General features: G+C 37.6%; 2 protein-coding genes across 2 annotated transcripts in view; both read left to right on the top strand.

The window, feature by feature from the left end:
• Positions 1-19,559, top strand: part of LOC134656435 (polyubiquitin-C) — a 90,151-nt gene that overhangs the window by 18,912 nt on the left and 51,680 nt on the right. The gene's annotated exons all lie outside the window — the stretch shown is intronic.
• The window catches only part of LOC134656442 (GRAM domain-containing protein 2B-like), a 75,244-nt gene continuing 60,683 nt past the window's right edge, over positions 4,999-19,559 (top strand). Inside the window, exons 1-4 of the mRNA XM_063511975.1 lie at positions 4,999-5,212; positions 6,475-6,599; positions 7,998-8,091; positions 15,773-15,883. Of these exons, the coding sequence (XP_063368045.1) occupies positions 5,106-5,212; positions 6,475-6,599; positions 7,998-8,091; positions 15,773-15,883 (437 nt within the window). The 5' untranslated portion in view covers positions 4,999-5,105. The remainder of the gene's footprint in view (positions 5,213-6,474; positions 6,600-7,997; positions 8,092-15,772; positions 15,884-19,559) is intronic.

Consider the following 19,559-nt stretch of genomic DNA (forward strand, 5'->3'; position numbering starts at 1 on the left):
TATAGCTGTGAGACACAACATTTTGTTCTTGTATGTTACATGAAAAACGGTATATCTTCACATAATTACTAAGCAAAATGCCCTATATTGACTAAGAGATGTATAGGTCTCTCAAGTGTCAGAATCATTAAAAATATAAATATGTACAAACAAATTAAAAATAAAATTAAAACTTAGAGATGTATAAGGTCTCCAAGTGTCAAAAACTAAAATTAAATTAAGCAATATAAACAATATACCTAATTAATCGAGAACATGATGGTCTCATGTGTCAATTCTACTGGAGACTAGCATGATTAATTCACAATGAAAAGAAAAAAAAAGAAAAGAAAAACAATACATATTAACTCTTATTATACTATCGAAATCAAGCTGCCGGCTTAAAGGCATCTCTATCATCTATAAAATCATTTACAGTGTAGTACGCCTTACTCAACAAGGAGCGCTTAATGTGTGACTTAAATTTGTTAAGTGGTAAATTCGCTATATCAGTGGGAACTTTGTTATAAAAACGTGTACAGTTCCCGACGAAAGACGTACTAACCTTACGGAGGCGGTGGGCGGGCACAGAAAGTTTATGTTTGTTTCTAGTGTTATAGTTATGGATATCACTGTTAAGCTTAAATTCGTGGACGTTTTTCCGAACATACATAATATTCTCAAGTATGTATTGAGATGCAAGGGTAAGAATGTTCACTTCTTTGAATTTCTCTCTCAGGGATGCTCGAGCGCCCAGTCCATAGATAGAACGTACAGCTCGTTTTTGCAGCACAAATATTGTCTGAATGTCTGCCGCTTTTCCCCACAACAGGATTCCATACGACATAACACTGTGGAAGTAGCTAAAGTATACCAGCCTGGCCGTCTCTACGTTTGTCAGCTGTCTGATTCGCCTCACTGCATAGGCAGCAGAACTAAGTTTGCCGGCTAGAGTGGCTATATGTGCATGCCACTGCAGTTTTGCGTCTAAAGTGACTCCAAGGAAAACCGTTCGATCTTCGAATTCCAGCGTATTACCTTTTATTTTAATATTGCTGTTGTTTACCTGCTTGACGTTCGGCAGCGTAAATTTGATGCACTTGGTTTTCTTGGCATTCAAAAGTAAGTTATTTGCCGTAAACCAGTCTACTATGGTGGAAAGTGCATCGTTAATGTTATCGAAGCTGTTTTCCTTCCTGTCTACTTTAAATATAAGAGACGTGTCATCTGCAAATAACACTATATCATGTCTATCTTGCACTAGTTTTGGTAGATCATTAATGTATACCAAAAACAGAAAGGGACCAAGAATGGAACCTTGAGGCACTCCAAGAGCTACTGGAGACCCCGCCGATTGAGCTCCATTGATAACTACTCGCTGAGTTCTATCCGAAAGGTACGAAGAAACAAGATCAAGGGCAGTAGCTTTTATCCCATAGCGGCATAATTTTCTTCTTAAATTCTCGTGATCAACGCAATCAAATGCCTTTGATAGATCACAGAAAATTCCAACAGCATCTTGAGCTTTTTCCCAAGCGTCAAAGATGTGTTTTAGAAGTACCGCACCGGCGTCAGTAGTTGACCGACCTCGGGTAAAACCAAATTGATTATTGTCAAGCAATTTATTTCTGTTAAAATGAGACAAAAGTTGATTAAGAATAAGTTTCTCGAAAACTTTGCTTAACGCCGGTAGTATAGAAATTGGTCTAAAGTTGGTGGGGTCTGTTCTCGTTCCAGATTTAAACAGTGGGATAATTTTGCTGTGTTTCATAATATCTGGAAAAATTCCAGTATCAATGCATCTGTTGAAAATCCCGGCTAAATATGGTGCGATCGATTCTACAATAGAATGTAATACTTTTACTGATAATCCCCAGAGATCTTCCGTTTTCTTTAAGTTTAATGATCTGAAAGTTTTAAGAACTATATTCGGAGTGACATAAGAAAATGTGAACATTTCTGTACATTCCGCTACGGTTGTCTTCAGAATTTCTTCAGCGACCTCTGGCGATGAATTAAGTGACTTTGTTGTTTCTACCGGTATATTCGAGAAAAACTGCTCGAAATGATCTGCCACTTCACGGTCGGAACTTACTAAAGTGTCAGCGATTCGTAGGTTGTAATGCGGATCCTTCATTTTACGTTTTCCAGTTTCGTTGTTGATTACTTGCCATACAGTTTTAACTTTATCGCTGGAATTTAGAATCTTTTTGGACAAATAATCAGCTTTAGCGGCGACACACATCATCTTAAAAGATTTTGAAAAATTCTTTACGTACTCTAGAAATTCCGGCCTTTTATCTGTTGTTCTCAAATCATATAAATCATAGAGTTGGCGTCTCTTCTCGTGAATATCCGGCGTAGCCCAGTCGCTAAATTTAGTCTTGATCTTGCCCTGCAACTTCTTTGGAATGAAACAGGCATCAAATTCCTTTTTAATACAGTTAAACAACTCTGAGCTCAAACAGTCAGGGTTATCCTGGGTACATGAAAGATAACATAATCTTCTCTTGATATTTCGATTGAATAACTCCAAACGCCTTTCGGAAATCGGTCTGCACATAGTGTCTTGTGGAATTTCCTCAATTTTCCCGCTGAACGAGGCTTTTACTCCACAGTGGTCAGAACTTAGGGTATTTATAACAGATTTACAAATCGCATCCTGGTTACTGAAGATGTTATCTATACATGTAGCACTGGTTGCCGTGATTCTAGTAGGTTCACAAAATAAATTGACTAAATTGAAGGACTTAAAAGTATTTAGTAACCTTCCACATAATGGCGATTTTTCTAGCAAATTAATGTTAAAATCACCACATACAATTATAATTTTCTGACTTCTAAAAACAGCACTAAGCACTTCATCTATGACCGATTCGAATAAGTTATAGTCTGCCGATGGGGGTCTGTACACGCATATGATTATAAATTGTTCCAACTCAACGCAGGAAAGTTCTATATGGCGTTCCACAGACATGTCAACAATGTCTCTACGCTCCTTACTTTTTAAATTATGTTTAACCATTATCAATGACCCGCCGCGGTTGCAAGATTTCCTAAAAAAAGAACTTACTATACTATGATTATTGAAGTTAAACATAAATTCATGACCTTTAAGCCAGTGCTCAGTTACACAGAGAATGTCAACATTCGTGGGAGATTTATTTAAAACTTTTTATATGGCAACTTTTTTTCCTATCAAATAAGCTGTCAGTTTCAGGCTGTCATTTAATTTCATAGTAATTTTATTGCTAGGTGCGGTTTTTATTGAAATTCCCGCGTTATCTCAGGCTCAACTTTCATTAGCCAGACTCTAGGAAATATTAGTTCGTGTTCAGATATATCTGAGTAAATTTGTCTGTCATTTCATTAATTCGTGTATTTGTTCGCGACCGTATTAAATATAACATCACCGATTTAAACTCATGATAAAGTACAAAACATAATCTATATCATATATTAAACTATAATGTTATATTATTTAACCAACTGCCGAAGAAGAGGTTATTCAACTATGTTTGCATGTCTTTGTGGCACACCCTTAGCCCAAACGTCTTGACTGATTTTAAAGTGAGATGTCACTAGATTTTCCATCTCAGTCGTGGAGTGTCGCGCAATGCGTTTGTATATGTACTTACGTAAAATTTAAAGTTAGAATTTGGTCTCAATCCACGGGTGGTAGGTAGCTATTTGTTGAAAATTGTATAAAAAAATCACGATATATACTTAATTTAGAAACTTTCATGTAACTACATTCATGTATTTAACTGTAAGTACAATTACTAGAGTTATTACGTTTTTAACAAGCTTTTATTAGGTCGACCTGTATGTAACTATGTAATGGAATCTTGCAAGTTAAATTTGCCCCACTTACCGGTTTCCGATTGAGCTGAAATTTTGCATACACATTATTACACATGTAAGTCGGGTGACAATGCAATATTATGGTACCATCGAGCTGATCTGATGATGGAGACAGGAGGTGGCCATAGGAACTCTGTGATGAAACAACGCAACCTAATTGTGTTAGGGGTTTTTAGAATTGTCTCGATGAGTATTAGTTGTCTGTCGTAAGAAAAGTACAGTCAGCGATAAAAGCTTGTACCAAAAATGATTTTTTTGCCAAAAACTTATTTCTTTCTATTTCCAGAGCCAAATTGTGTTTATAATATAAAGCTAATAATTGTACAGCAAGGGTTGATTCAACCAATGACATCATACTTACCTTGTGTATAAATATTTAGCACAATTTGTTACATACTTACTTTCATAAACATACATACTTACATTTTACACTGTCTTTTATTAAATACTTTTGGCAACACGCCAGAAATTTTCTAACAATATCCGCTTCCTGTTTTTAAAGTGCTTAAAAATATTTGTGTCGTTCTGGATATATTACCTTTAGCGCTTACGCTCATTTCATAAGCTGGCCACGCTATCTTTGCTCAAACTTGGCAGTAAGAATGCATACATATCTCTATAAGCTCCATACCTTGATACGCATACGGTTGACGTAGCACTTGACAAGATAACTTAAAAGTTGACTTTAGACTAGATGCTTCAATACAAATGTAACGCTTAGCGACCTAAGCGCTAATCGCCAAGGGACCTTAAGGTATGCTACATCGTGTATTCAAGTTTTTTCCCTAAGGATATACCTATAATTGGAATTATACCTCGAAGCACAATGCTGTGATGCAAATAGACTACCAAGTGCTAAGTCAAGTACAGAGCTCACAGGCATATGATAGGAACCTACCTATGCATTCTTACGCCCAGTACGGTTACCATCAGTTTGTCACTGACATAAACGCCGTCGAGAACGTAATTTACTTTCTATACATCCCGTTTGCACTAATATGCGAGTGCGAGCGAGATGTATAGAAAGTAAATTACGTTCTCGACGGCGTTTATGTCAGTGACAAACTGATGGTAGCCGTACTGTTTGTGTAAAGTTACTGTTTTTCAGAGTGTACAAATAATCAAAACAGTGAACGCTGTACTGACTCAAGCAGCCAAAGCCGCGCCGCTCGAGGTAAATTTAGAACTGTATGACACTACTTTCGCGTTCATTCAGTCTATGAACATTTTACGTACGTGAAGTTCAGTGGGAAACTGTGAAAATGACTTTACAAAGAACTGCTAATTTTCAAGTGTACAGACATGTGGATTCTACCAGTGATTCGTCAGGATCTTCTAGTTCTTCAAATTCGGATACTCCTTTGCGAAAGTAAGTATCTGTTTTAGTTGTTGTATATGATTGCAAGACGTGATTTAAATACAATGAAAGCTCTGTTAGATGTATACATATACTTAGGTGTACCTATGTGCACAAGTAGATACTAGATGTGCGTATCCTAATACGTAGTCTAATGCTTGGCTTCGTTAGCCATTAGCATCTGTCGTTGTAAAGGTCAGTTGTTATTTATAGTGGAGCAAAACAAACAAACAAGCATACGGTTATGCTTTATGGTTTATTTTAGATTTGTTTGGTTACTTTAGAACGCGGTGGCTGGTAAACTTCGAATGTTATCTCTTCTAGATTTTTAGGGGAAAAATATTTCTAAAACATAAAACAAAAACACTTGATCAGATACCTATACATGGTATGTATAATTTTTTTATGAAAATAATCAACGCTATGCAGTATACAGGCCTATCTTAGCCTACGAAACGCATTTCATAAAAGATACAAGTACCTACATTTTAATATTTGTTGTATCATTCTTTTTACTAGAACTTCAGACAAGTTTACTTAATAATAACATCACATTTAGTAAGTAGTTATAATATGTTGATTGTTGATATTCAAGCAGCGTGATGTTAAAAATATTCCAGTACCGTAACGCTGGTTTTCAGTCCGAGAGTCCGACGGTACTTATTGAATACAAAAACATGAAGTAAAAGTAGGTATGTAAAGGATTTGATTTTTTTGGCAAATAACCAATGTGGCCCGTGGTAGCCAACAGGTACACGTATCTAATCACTAATTAGTATTTTCTCTGTGGTCTTAATCTGTAGTTAATTATGGTTGCGTGGTTGAGTCACCTAAAACGGAATCGGTACATTTTTACCGATTGTAGAATAAAGTTATACAGGATGTAACTGACCAACATTTGTTCAGCAACTTTAAATTAAAAATAAGTTATTTTTAATTTAAAGTTGCTGAACTGTTGGTCAGTTTGAGGAGCATAGCCTACTGTTTAATTTATTGCCCCTGTTACAGGCAACACCCTGTATGTGACTTAAACACAGTAAAGTCCAAGACAGACAGCTAATGTAGATGGCGTTGTATGGCCTTAACTATAAGTTGCCACAAAAACGTATTTCCCAAGGTGCCATTTTTAATAGTAGCACGGTTCTGGTAACTTATACTGCCCTCAACTTGACTATATAGCAAGTTTTCAGCAACTTCTACGCATGCAGAAATTGCTCAGAAACTTTCATTTTCCTAAATGCCAGCGCCATCATAACTAAGTTATTTTTATTTAGATTCAACCGACTGCTCCGCGCGTCGGTGGCACGCCACTGGGCCTACTTCCGAAGGGACAGGCCTGCGCTGCGGACCCGCGGGCGCTCCGTGTCGGACGCCGGCCTCTGCTCCATTGTGGACGACGGTAGGTACAGTCAGCTGCAGAGAAAAGGTACCACCCCTGCATACAAACTTCTATGCAGGGGGTTACGCAAGTTTCAACAGTATAGTTCTTATTGTTTCGGAATAAAGTGGCTGTGACATACGGACGGACAGACAGACAGACAGACATGACGAATCCATAAGGGTTCCGTTTTTTGCTATTTGGCTACGGAACCCTAAAAAAGATAAACAAAGGGCGACGTTATTGGCACGATGCAAGGTGGTTAAAAGGAAAACTAAGATAATTCGTGTATTCGTTTTTCTCTGATCGATTTATTACATAAATCCTCAGTAGTCATTCTTCAGAATATTTTAGGTCTAAACAGTAACCTATTAAGTACTTATGGTTTATGACCTACTTTATACTTATTGGATATATTTATGTACTTGTTCCTGGTTCTCTTTCAGAAGCTAATGTGTTTGTAGCTTTAGATATTCCCAGACTAATAGGTATGGATATTAAAAATAAAAAAATCACGCAAAGTGGAACTAAAATTTTAGGATTTAATACTTAGGTAGGTACTCTTAGTTCCTGATCCTGACGATGTTATTAAATTTCACTGATATCTATTACATGTGTCAACATGTGTTACATGAAGACGTGATGCACGCTCCACGACATATTCCGTTATTATCAGAGAATATAATAGTCACTGGAGTATGGCAAATTGGCAATAAATGCGACTATTAGACAATGGCCGGCTCTTGTCCGGTCACGATCGACACGTGAGTGGCAATAACTGTACGGTTACCATCTGTTTGTCACTGACATAAACGACGTCGAGAACGTAATTTACTTTCTATACATCCCGTTTGCACTAATATGCGAGTGCGAGCGAGATGTATAGAAAGTAAATTACGTTCTCGACGGCGTTTATGTCAGTGACAAACAGATGGTAACCGTACAGAGCATTGTAATGTGAAACTCTAATTTCAAGAGTTTCATTTCAAGTTTCCTACAGACTTCTATTGTTGCGTATTATGCTACAAATTTTTTATATTTACATTTGTACCTATTGTCTGTAACCAAAGGTGATAGAGTCGAACCAAGCTGCCATGTGCAACATCAGTATGGCAGTTTTATGGGTTATGTATTGTTGCTGCCAGTGCCAAGTCAATGCAAAGTTAGCGTGGTCGGAGCACAGATTATATAATAGTTCTTACGGAGTCTATAAATTTAATGTCTACAATTTTGGAAGGCTCGCTAGTATGTAAGTATCCTTAACTGATGTAGAAGAGGCATTTTTTGTCTGTGCGAGCTTTTCACGTAGGGATCTAACGTAGAGACCTCCAAAAGGCGAACCATAGGGCATTTATATCTACCGGTGAACCAATCAAAGCTTATATCACGTTGCAGAGTCTTACATAAACTTTTCCTCAGACCCCGAACTGGATTTCCTGACGTTCCCGGCCGTGTCGTCCCGCCGCTCGCTGCAAGCGTTTGGCACCCGACCAAGACCCGCGCTGTTCATACCGTAAGTCAATTTTGTGCCTTAAGACGAAACAGGAGCTGAGATTTAAATATTTTAGGTAAATATACCCGTCTCGCTAACGGAAGCGGCGCCTAAAACATAGTGCGAAAAGGACAAGGCGAAAAATACTGCGTAAAAATCTCAAAAATCGTACTCGACTGTTTCCTCCTCCAAAACTTAACCAATCGTAACCAAATTTTGAAATCTAAATGATTATGAAATTATCTGTGTCGGAGCGTTTTGCTGTTTTGGCTAATTTATATCAGTTTTGAATACCACGCCTCTCATTGCGGCATAGTCAATTAGGCCATTTTGGCCATTTTTAAAGGGCTCTAGCGCCTTAAAAAACAATAATATTAAAAAAAGCAAAACGGTCCGACACAGATATTGACAATAATAATCTGTGTTGAAAAAATCATTTCTAGCTTCAAAACCCACGGAGGAAACAGTCGAGTACGTTTGTATAGAGAAATGACCACTCCTATTGCTAAAGCCCTTGCTGTAGCAGCAATAGTTGCTAAGCGGGCGAGGTGTTCAAAATGATCTTGACGCGACTTTATTGTTAAGGGATTAAGAGCGCGTCAAGGTAATTTTGAACACCTCGCCCGCTTAGCAGTTACTATAGCTGCTGACTGTACATTATCCAACGCGGCGTTAATATTCTCCTAACTTTTGCCTGAAGCTCCTGAAGGATCAATATCGTTTAAATTCTCCTGGTAAACGCAGCGGTTGTTCCAATTTTTGTAGTGGTCAATATAAAATGTAATAGTGGTCTTAATCTCAACAATTTTTATACAATATTTAGTTATGGGTAGGTAAATGTGCCTAATACGATCCATTGCCCACTTATACAAGACATACTTATCTACTTAAATTTTGCACATTAATTGGATTGAGCTTAATATTAATCCATAAAATGATAACACTATATTAAAAAACGTTGTTTTTCCTCCTGTATCTACTTGCAACGTAACAGTATAAATGAGATAAACTATATACCTAACACATATTGATTGAGTCAGTTAACAGCGAATAAGTATGACGTGTTATGTGACGTTAATAGAAGTTACAAGGGCTCGTGACGAGTGTATATTTATCTTCTGTTACAATAGAAGCCTTATACTTTCCTTCTAGTTTATTGGATATCCAATGGTTATGTTAACCTGAAGTAATTTTCAAATCTACTGAAAAATCGCGACACTGGCGTATGTGTCTTTATAACATGTTATTTATTTAACTTGCCGTCTTAGGTAAGCCGAAACGAAATTGCCGCCAGTTTTTCTGTCATTCATATGATTGCAATCAATATTATGCGCAATGCACCACCGCGCATGGTTCCCTAGGCTGACTCAATCGCCATGCAAAAAGTAACTCTGACTCTTGAAGCTAAAGCACAATTTCTTTTAGGTTTCTGCGCCTAGCCCAGATGACAGCGCGATGGTTTGTTAGGGACAGTGTGTATGTGAATCTTGTTGTGAACGCGGAAATTTGTAGAGTGTAACGTATTACAAGTGTCAAGTTTAACAGAAACGTCTTTAATCCCCACCAAATACGTAATATAGCCGTTTCAGTGATTACTGATTACATTTGTTACATTGAGCTGTGCTTACCGATTTTCAGTTGTTTAGTTTTGTAGGGCGTTTTTCATTTGTTTAATTAAATGAGTGTTTATGAGAGAAATGTACCTATATTGATTGCGTATTACAATACCTACCTATTAAAGTTGAGAGTGAAAGATTAGTGTCAAGGATGTTTTGGTAAAACCGGCGTGATAGATATAAGTATCTATAATATGTTACACCTGCGTGCGCAAGGAGCCTTTTGCCTAAGTACATTCGTAAAAAATATGATAACATTTCTAATAATTTATTTCTAAAAGATATGTGTATTTAAATAAATACCATACATAATTATGGACCGTCTTGAACATAGAGAAGTGTGGGAGTGCCATTAGAAACGTCATATTTTCATATAAATTTTACATTAACGATGACATTTGCAATTGAAAATACCATGCAGAGTTAGTGTAGACCGACTCTTAGGTATACTGTTAAATTTAAGTACTTAAGCATATTTAACACGCTTACTTTAACTTAAAGTAAATTGCCCAAAGAGCGGGTAGGAGGCACACGTGAAACGCTCGGGGTCCTAAAATACAGGCTTTTCTGGTTACATCGGGTTTTAGGCGCACTCATAAATGTTATTAATTGCTTTGAATATTATTTGTTTTTTATGCGTATCCCGGTCTTAACTTACAAGGAAGGGTACCCAACTGTCCGGCTCCGATTTGATTTATTTTGGTATGTTATAGAGTAGTCTAAAATATTAGACACGTATTTTTTTTAGCTGCCCATACTCAACTTACTGGTAGAAATTGGACTCTAAAGTACTGAAAAGTGGCAAAACGCTCTAATAAACGATTCTAATGAGTTTTGTTTAAGCAAATTGCTAGTTAATTACTGGTTTCAATGTATGTTGGAGAACATGAAAAAATAATGGACACGTGTTTTGTTATTTTGGCACAAACTTATATTTTACAAAAAAAACACTTCAGTTTCAGGTTGAGTATGGGCAGCTAAAAAAAATACGTTTCTGTTATTTTAGACCAGGCATGTTGCGGATGTAGTTTTTTTGACATCCGCGGATGCGGATGCGGATATTTAAAGGCTCACATCCGCGGATGCGGATGCGGATGTCAAGATTAGGTACTTAGAAAACGTCAAATATTAAATTTTTAGTATTTTTTTATTTAAAAAAAAAACGAAACGTTTAGTATTTGAGCAAGAATATAGGTGCGTTATATTTAATAAACAGTAACTTGGCCGACTTTTCTGGCTCTAGACGATTTCGTCATAGGTAATGACGAAATTACCCAGCACTTACGCCGCCGCTAAGACGTTCCTGTACCAACTTGTTCGACATCCGCATCCGCATAAGCTCCGCATCGATTTTATGCGGATGCGGATGCAGATGCGGATGTCGAAAATAATGCGGAAGTTCCGCGTTTGCGGATGCGGATGCGGATGTTCGCAACATCCCTGTTTTAGACTACTCTATGACATATAAAAATAAATCAAATCGGAGCCGGACAGTTGGGTACCCTTCCTTGTTAATCTTCATCATAGCTAGGCGTCTAATAGTTAATCTCGTAATCATATCTAATACCGCGCGTGACGATGGATTTAACTATTGTGGATGTGGTGTTATTGATATTAATATAACTAGAAATAATTATTTGTATTTGTTTTCTTTAGCATCAGCTCAATAAGTTCTTCCAGTGAAACCAAATAGTTTTATATCCAAAGTACTTAATAAAAAAACGATATACAAAATACAATGTGCCGATAACATAAACTAAGGATAAATATAATGGTCGTTAACCTCCCAAATGTGGATAAACTCGAGTTAAGTGAAACAAGTGTACATCAAATACCAAGTCATTAGTCGCTTTAGAAGAATATTTCGGTAAGTTGATTAGTTAGATTGTATTAATTTTATCTTGATTTGCGATACGTTCATCTAATTAAAAACAAGAAAAAATATAATTTCATTAACGGCATCAAAGATGGCATGTTAATTAAATAACTATATCTTTATAACTTGATCAAAGCCGGGTAAAGTCCGAAAATTGGTTACTTAACTTGGCTTGAGAAGCTGAAGATTTTTTTTCAGTCAAGCACGCAGAATTCTTGTTTTTAATACAATTTTCCAGCTTTAGTGCCTACCGGTATTGATATTTTCACCTCAGCAGCTCGAACAAGGGTACTTTGCTACTTAAAAACAGTGAGCAAAATCGCATTTTGCTCACTGAAAGGACAAAATGAGCAAAATGCGATTTTGCTCACTCAGTGAGCAAAATGCGATTTTGCTCACTGTTTTTAAGTAGCAAAGTACCCTTGTTCGAGCTGCTGAGGTGAAAATTTAATTGTTGGTATATCTTAAGAAAACATGAGTGAATAGAGGTAAGTGATGAAGAAGGAATAAATTTTTCGGGTTTTCTAATATGTTCTCACTGCTGAGGTGAAAAATGTTGTGTACTACACGAGATCAAAGTTATTTACATCTCGTGCGCTTTTGAGTCCCTTACTACGCTCAAGATTCTAAATTAGATTCACTCGCTACGCTCGTGAATCTATTATAGAATCTTTCGCTTGCACGGGACTCAAAATAAGCACTCGAAGAAATATCAAACTTTGATCTCTTGTTGTACAAATAACTATTGTCATAAACATATGGGCAGTAACAGGTAGGTACTAGGTACGGTCACGTCTGAAAATATCGATACGAAAAGTGCCAAAAATATGTTGTACCTACCTATGTATACACGACCTTATTGCTCATATATATAGGTACATACATATTTTTGGCACTTTTTTCGTATCGATATTTTCAGATGTGACCGTACAGTTAAGATAAAGCGACGGCGAAAGTGGACAAATATTGGTATATTTGACAACATCCTTATTTCTATGGTAATTATCAGAGGTGTGTTACGATATATTTGACCACTTTGACTGTCACCATCTATTTGATGATGTGCTAACTATGGTATTTGGTAGATATGTTATGTGTATAACAGATTTTTAATAGCTACTTTGTGTTAATTAATTAACGCAGTTTTCAACGCGAGTTTATTTTAGTATTTTTTATTAAGTAAATGTTACTTTTGCATTTTACTTACCCAATGTATCATAAATATTTTATTGTTAGCATGTTTTATAGGGTTTTTTTGTCCTAGCCTAGCTACTCGGTACCCGAAACATTGACCAATTACCTCAAAGAGCAGTTAAAATGTAGAGCGATGGCACACTATAGTTCGAGAACTCTTCCTGTATGATTATAAATATTATCTTTACTATTTAAAATTTAACATGTGTATTGTTTAGGTACTAGGTACCTACCTAACGCTCGAGAAGTACCGATGTACTGAGGTTTCTTTGAATGGCGGGGAAATAGGCCAAAGGCGCCATCTTTTAGAGCATAATTTTTTCTTGATTTTCCGAGGCACTTTTTTTCTTAACCTTTATTTAACGTATACACTTCATAGATCTTTATCCCTACCTAAGAAACAACCTGAAATCATTCAAGACCTAGCATTTTTATCGCCTTATGTTTCTAGGTACCTAGCGGCATGGCGTGTATGGAGTATTTTTAAGCTAAATACCTCGGCTTAGCGGCTTGAGCTTATAATGCCAAGGTACTAACTTTAGCGCATACTGTGCATGGTGCATGAATTAATAAGTTCTTTATTTAAAGGTGGAGACTGACTTGTAACAATTGTAACATTTGTAACATATTTGTAACATGTAATCGTCTCATCTCGAATCTTGAGCATTACCATAGTCAGTGCAGCAGCGAGCAGCTCTATTCAAGCTGTGCATTTACTTTCTGTTGGTTTTCTGAACAAACGTTACAATTGTTATATATTAATTTCCAGCTCAAGAAGTGCTTTTCGCTTATTTGGCTGTGCACATCTGAGGCTTGGCTTGGGCTTGACTTGACGTTGAAATTTAAAATGTCAACTAACATACAAACGAATATAACGCATATAAACAAATGTACATAAGAGGCATTACTTAAAGTTTTTGAACTAATCTAACACTATATAATACATTTGACGTTAACTACCATGGCATTAGTGGACTCGTACACATTTTAGGTATTTGTACATTTATGCAGTATATTTATTACGTAGGTACCTATGTGTCATGTTTGTTTGGCTTGTTAAGTTCGACATTAAGTATAATATATTAACATATCTTCACTATAAAAGCTAACAATAGGTATCTCTAAACATTGTAAATAATTGGCATATCACCTGTGTTTCTTGGCTAGAATTCACAAACGTAAACGTCATCATAATTATTTTACATACTCACCGCCAACGTCGTATAACCCTTTAAGAAAACTCAGACACTGCAAAAATGAGTAAAATTTGCCAGGTTTATGAATATATTTAAAGGCAATTATTGGCCCATAGATAAATACATTAAAAACTAGCATACATATTATACAACATTGTACCTGTCTTAAGAACTAAAACACACATTGGCTTTTATGCAGTTTCAAATGGCATCAACTTTAGTTTGGTCGGTCAAAGCAATTTTTTTTATTGGTAAACTCAAACAGCTGAAATTGTGTAAGAGTCGTAGATATGTAGTTCTTTCCTGCACTAGGATAACACCATTCCTATATATACCTCACGTGCACAAAACGGACGAACGCCTTATCCCAAGCCTCATAACTCATAAGGCTTCCAATTGGGATTGTCAACAACCCCAACTACCAGTGACGTTTTTATGAGCACGTTCGAGTAAATCCTAGTCTTTACTGAGTACTGAGTGAGCCTTAATCCTTTTAGCGAGCGACCCTCGCCTAGTCACGAAGGGCTCATTTTATTTGTTTTATCCGTTATCAAGGCAGAAGCGATTTTTGGAGGCCACATCATCTAAACATGTGTTCTATAGGTGATTTCAGTGTGTGAGATTTACATTCGATTGTCATATTTATTGAAGCTTAAGCTCGTAAACATATAATGAATAATTATTAAAAGTACATGACTACAATTGAAAGCTCGTAAAATTGAAAGCCAGATAACTGCCATTCCCATGATGAATACAATACATATTTGTCATTTTCGAGTCATTTCACGTTCTGAGGACGTCACTTTAGAGGTAGGTGACTTTATTAGGACACCACTTTCCGAGGATGTCACTTTTTGAGTAGGTACTTACGTCACAAAGTTTCACGAGAATGGGGTGAGAAGAACAGCCGGCTTTGGTTCGTGGCAATTAGTAGATTGACTTAAAGAAGACTTTTTAAAGAATTAGTAGATTGGTTCATTACAATTAGATAAATCTTGAAAAATCCATGCCTTAAATGTACCTACTCATAAGTAGGTAATTAATGAAATACGGAGGTAAGGAAACCCTGAGCTTTTAAAGCAGTATTAGGTAGGTTAAGAAATCTGACCGGGATAATTGAGAGTAGTCAGCTAGAGAACAGAGACACACAGCCAGGGAGGTAGAGTTGATAAAGCTTATTGTAAACTAGTTATGATGCACGTCCACCGTGTTTTTAAGTACATCGCTAAATTGAATAACCGTGAATTTAAAACGAGTAAAAAGATGTTCCAAGCCTCGGCGCTCATATAAAATGGGTCGTTGCGTAAGAAAGTAGACTGTAAATAATACGAGTGTATCGCAAGGGTGCCGGGTTTGTATCGATCGCAAATTTATGTCAACAGGGCAATCATAAACATGGAATATTCTGCATTAATTTATACTCGTCACGAAATTTTCCGAACATTTATTTTCAACTTTACCGCCTTGGTTTTTGTGCCGCTAATAATGGCTCTTATGTCATGTCACTAGTTGCGACTAAAACAAATGAATATATAAAATACTGCTAATGTACAGTCGACGTCAAAGAGAAATTTACAGCCCAAGTAACAAAAAAATGTTTACACGACCTAAATGCTATGACAATAAAGTCGTGTAAATAATTTTTTGTAACGTTAGTCGTAAAGATCTCTTTGACGTCGACTGTACCATGTACCTAATAATATGTAACGTACGTATGTCGCACCGCTGGACTTCCTCAGTCCTCTTCCCATTCCCTTCCCATAAAATTCCCTAATTCTTTTTCACCGTTATTCCCAAAGTCTTAAAGTTTATTTTCACAGGTCGGCGGGCGGGTCGAGCTGCGCGGTCGTCGGTGTCGAGGAGGCGAGCGACAGCGACGAGCAACATACGCGGCGGCATCTCCGAGTGCCTACACCGGCGCTACCCGGACAGTGAGTCTTATTGCTATTAGGTTTACTGTAGAGAAGGCGACCGATAGGGACACAATGTTTTATAATAGTAGCCATAAGGTTTAGTCTCGTATGACAGGCTGGTGGAGGAGGTAGGCGACAGCGAAGAGCGACAATCGACATACGCAGCGGCATCTCCACGTGCCTACACCGGTGCTACCCGGACAGTGAGTGTTACACCCTCAGATATACATTTCAATATCATAGCGTAGGCGGGTCGGTCGAGGCGAGCGACAGGGACACAATGTTTTATTGCAGTAGTCATGAGGTTTAATCTCGTAGAGCACCTCCACCACCATCAGATGGTGGAGGTGCACAATAGCGACAGGCAGCATACGCGACAGCAACTCCGCGCGCCTATACCGCGAAATAACCATAAGAATCAATATCGAATGGCAAGTTTCTTGAAAATTTAGTTCTAACTGTGAGATAGGAATGATGTTATATTTTCAATTAGATTAACCTTTTCGATTAGATTAACCTTCGTTTTATCAATATTTTATTGGAAAGTACTCACCTGTTTTCCATGCAAAAACACTTTATTCGGGCTATTAGTACAACATAATTATTTACTTGCACTGAAATGTATGCATAGAAGCTCAACTAATGCAAAATTATTAGGTAAGTGGGATTCGTATTTACTCATCTGCCTATCTCCAATGCAAATATGAAAGCGTGATAAGACATGAAACGATTGTAACATTCTGTTGTGCCGTGTTACTGAAAACGTGTATATTACATAAACTTCATGGAGTTCATTTCTTGATAAAACATTATTGGTGTCGCTAAAGTGTCTTGAATTGTTCCTTAGAAATGATCGTTACTCGTTCTTTAACGCAGGGGTTGGCAAAGTGCGGCTCGCGAGCCGCTTGCGGGTCTCCTACTTTTCCAAAGGCAATCATTTAGAGTTAAATAGGTACAGACAGAATCTTATAATCCAAAGACCGATTATTGATACTATTTTTGTGGTGGCCGACCCCTGCATAAACGTGATCAGTTAAAAAGTTAAAAAATTATAACGACATACTGACTGATTTTTAACGGGATTGTTGTTCTTATATATTTTTCTAAACCATTAATTTTGAGTGCGCTTGGTGTAATCTTTCTAAGGGTGCCTTTTTAACCAACTATTTACTGAACTTCATCGTAAATAACCGTAATAGTTGTATTTAAACCATAATGGAGGAACTACTGCCAGCTCCGTCGGTCCCGCAGTGTGCTCGTGTGAGATTCAGTTTGAGAAGGGACAGTCTGCCGATAGCTACCATTCGGAAGGCATTTTTGAAGTTGCACCGCAGCGATTCGTTGCAAGAAGCCGAGAGGAGACAGTAAGAAACATTTTTAAAGTAATTACTTAAGAACTATAAAAACAAATATGCTGCAGCAGTATGAAGGGTTTTATCTCCCTGTTTGATTGTAGCATCATTTTGTTCCACTTCATTTTTATGTTTTCTTGGACCTGGTATTTCTGCTTCCCCAAAAATTGGCGCAGGCCTTAATTTTCACGAATGTGATAAGATAAAAAAATATTAACTTCCAATTCATCTGACTATTTGTGACGTCCCACGAATAAAGGTACCTTATGGCCGTTGGCGCTTACGCTATTATTAACGCCGCTCCGCCGCCGCGCGCTATTATTATTGCGGCGCTATGCGACGTAAGCGCCAAGTGCCATAAGTTACCTTTTGCCGTGGAACGTCACATTTATGTTGACAATTGACATTAATATTGTTGTCCAAAATCGGGAGGGTAAAATAGTACCAGATTATGAAAATGTAAATTTGGTTCAGAGTCTTCAGAGTAACGAACACCATCAGTACCATCACGATGAATGCCCCACCACAACTTAAGTAGCTTTACAAACCAACCCAAATCCTTCGCGAGATACATCAGTTTGATCAGGACGCAAAATAGATAATAATTATAGCAAACTAGTCTAGTCTAATCAACATAATTATTAATTATGTAAATTACGTAAATAGATGTGAGCCTAATTCAAAATAAGGGTGTTCATTTAATATTGGTTTAAAACTGTTTCCCAGATTATTTTATGTAAGACAACCTATTAATAAAGCAGTAGCTAATAAATGTTTTAACGTTTAACCTATTTCCATTCGCGATCTGAAATCGTGTTCCGCCAGAATTAACGACCGAAACTAATTGCAATAGGTACCCGGTAGGTACATTCGAGTATTTTACTATGCATATGATATTATAATATATGTTTACTTTAGAACCAGAGGGATAACATAGGCATCACTTTAGGCAGTATCACTTTATCGCATTGTTATCGTTCAGGGTTAACTAGAAAAATGGGGCCTTCAGCAATTTGTTGTAATAAGACTAATAAGGATGAATTCATAGTACTTACATGACGAACATTTGGTGTTAGTGGTTATGGATACCTACTTGTACACACGTACGTTGAAATGTAGACAGACACCTATACTTCGTGAACCATATTTTCTCTTTCCATCTCGGTTGTGCGAATGAGGTCAAGTTCACGAAGAATGGACGAGAGTTTGATTGAGATAAGATTTTTTCTATATAGTTTGCCATGTCGTAACATATGTCTTGATAAAAATATCTTAATATAAGATTTCTAATACAGCGTTTACATTCTTGTGTGAGAGGCTACTAGCTGTTTACCTACTCTTATTACTCATATTTCTTTACTCTTTGCTCTTATTCGTCATTAGTTCCGCCACTTAGGCTGCGTTTCCACCAGAGATGTGCGGGGATGCGTAGCTGTGTTTGTTAAGAACCAACAGAATCATAATAAGCTGACCTACCCTTTTGAACCAACACATCCCAAGCTACGCATCCTCTGATGGAAACGCAGCCTTACAGGAGGTATAGTGGTTTTAAGTCTGTCATACACTTGCCGAACTGAATCGTTAAAATGTAGTACCTTATATAAAATGCTAGCCAGCGATTAACTGGCCAACTCCCGGCCCGGATGCTGACCGACTGAGCGCCCAACAAGAGTTTCAGGCATCGTGATGTCACGTGAATCGTTAAGAGGATAGTGGACTGGACGACCGCTTATTTCCATACAAACGTAGTTCCCATTTCCCTCCCTGGATATTGACATTATGTAAAATATTTTAAAACATTGATCTCATCATCTTCCTCGCGTTTGCCCCGGCATTTTTTGCCACGGCTCATGAGAGCCTGGGGTCCGCTTGGCAACTAATCCCAGGAATTGGCGTAGGCACTAGTTTTTACGAAAGCGACTACCATCTGATCTGACCTTCCAACCCAGAGGGTAGACTAGGCCTTATTGGGATTAGTCCGGTTTCCTCACGATGTTTTCCTTCACCGAAAAGCGACTGGGAAATATCAAATGATATTTCGTACATAAGTTCTGAAAAACTCATTGGTACGAGCCGGGGTTTGAACTAGGGCTCCTGATATCCGTGATACACGCCGATCCGTAGCTACGGGTTCTTAAGCCCGGCGGTACTAAGATCACGAATTTCACGAACACGGCAAGGTACGTACCTCGTACCTGCGTTCGCGTCCGGATTCACGTGACACGCCGTGACACGCCATGATACGTAGCACGTACCTGCGTTCGTGTGCGGAGCTTCGGGCTCGGTTCCGTTGGATACTTACTTATCGTACTCTCGTAGGTTCGACACGCCCGGGAGAAAAA

Source organism: Cydia amplana, chromosome 18, assembly GCF_948474715.1.
Source record: "Cydia amplana chromosome 18, ilCydAmpl1.1, whole genome shotgun sequence".
Taxonomy (NCBI): Eukaryota; Metazoa; Arthropoda; class Insecta; order Lepidoptera; family Tortricidae; genus Cydia; species Cydia amplana.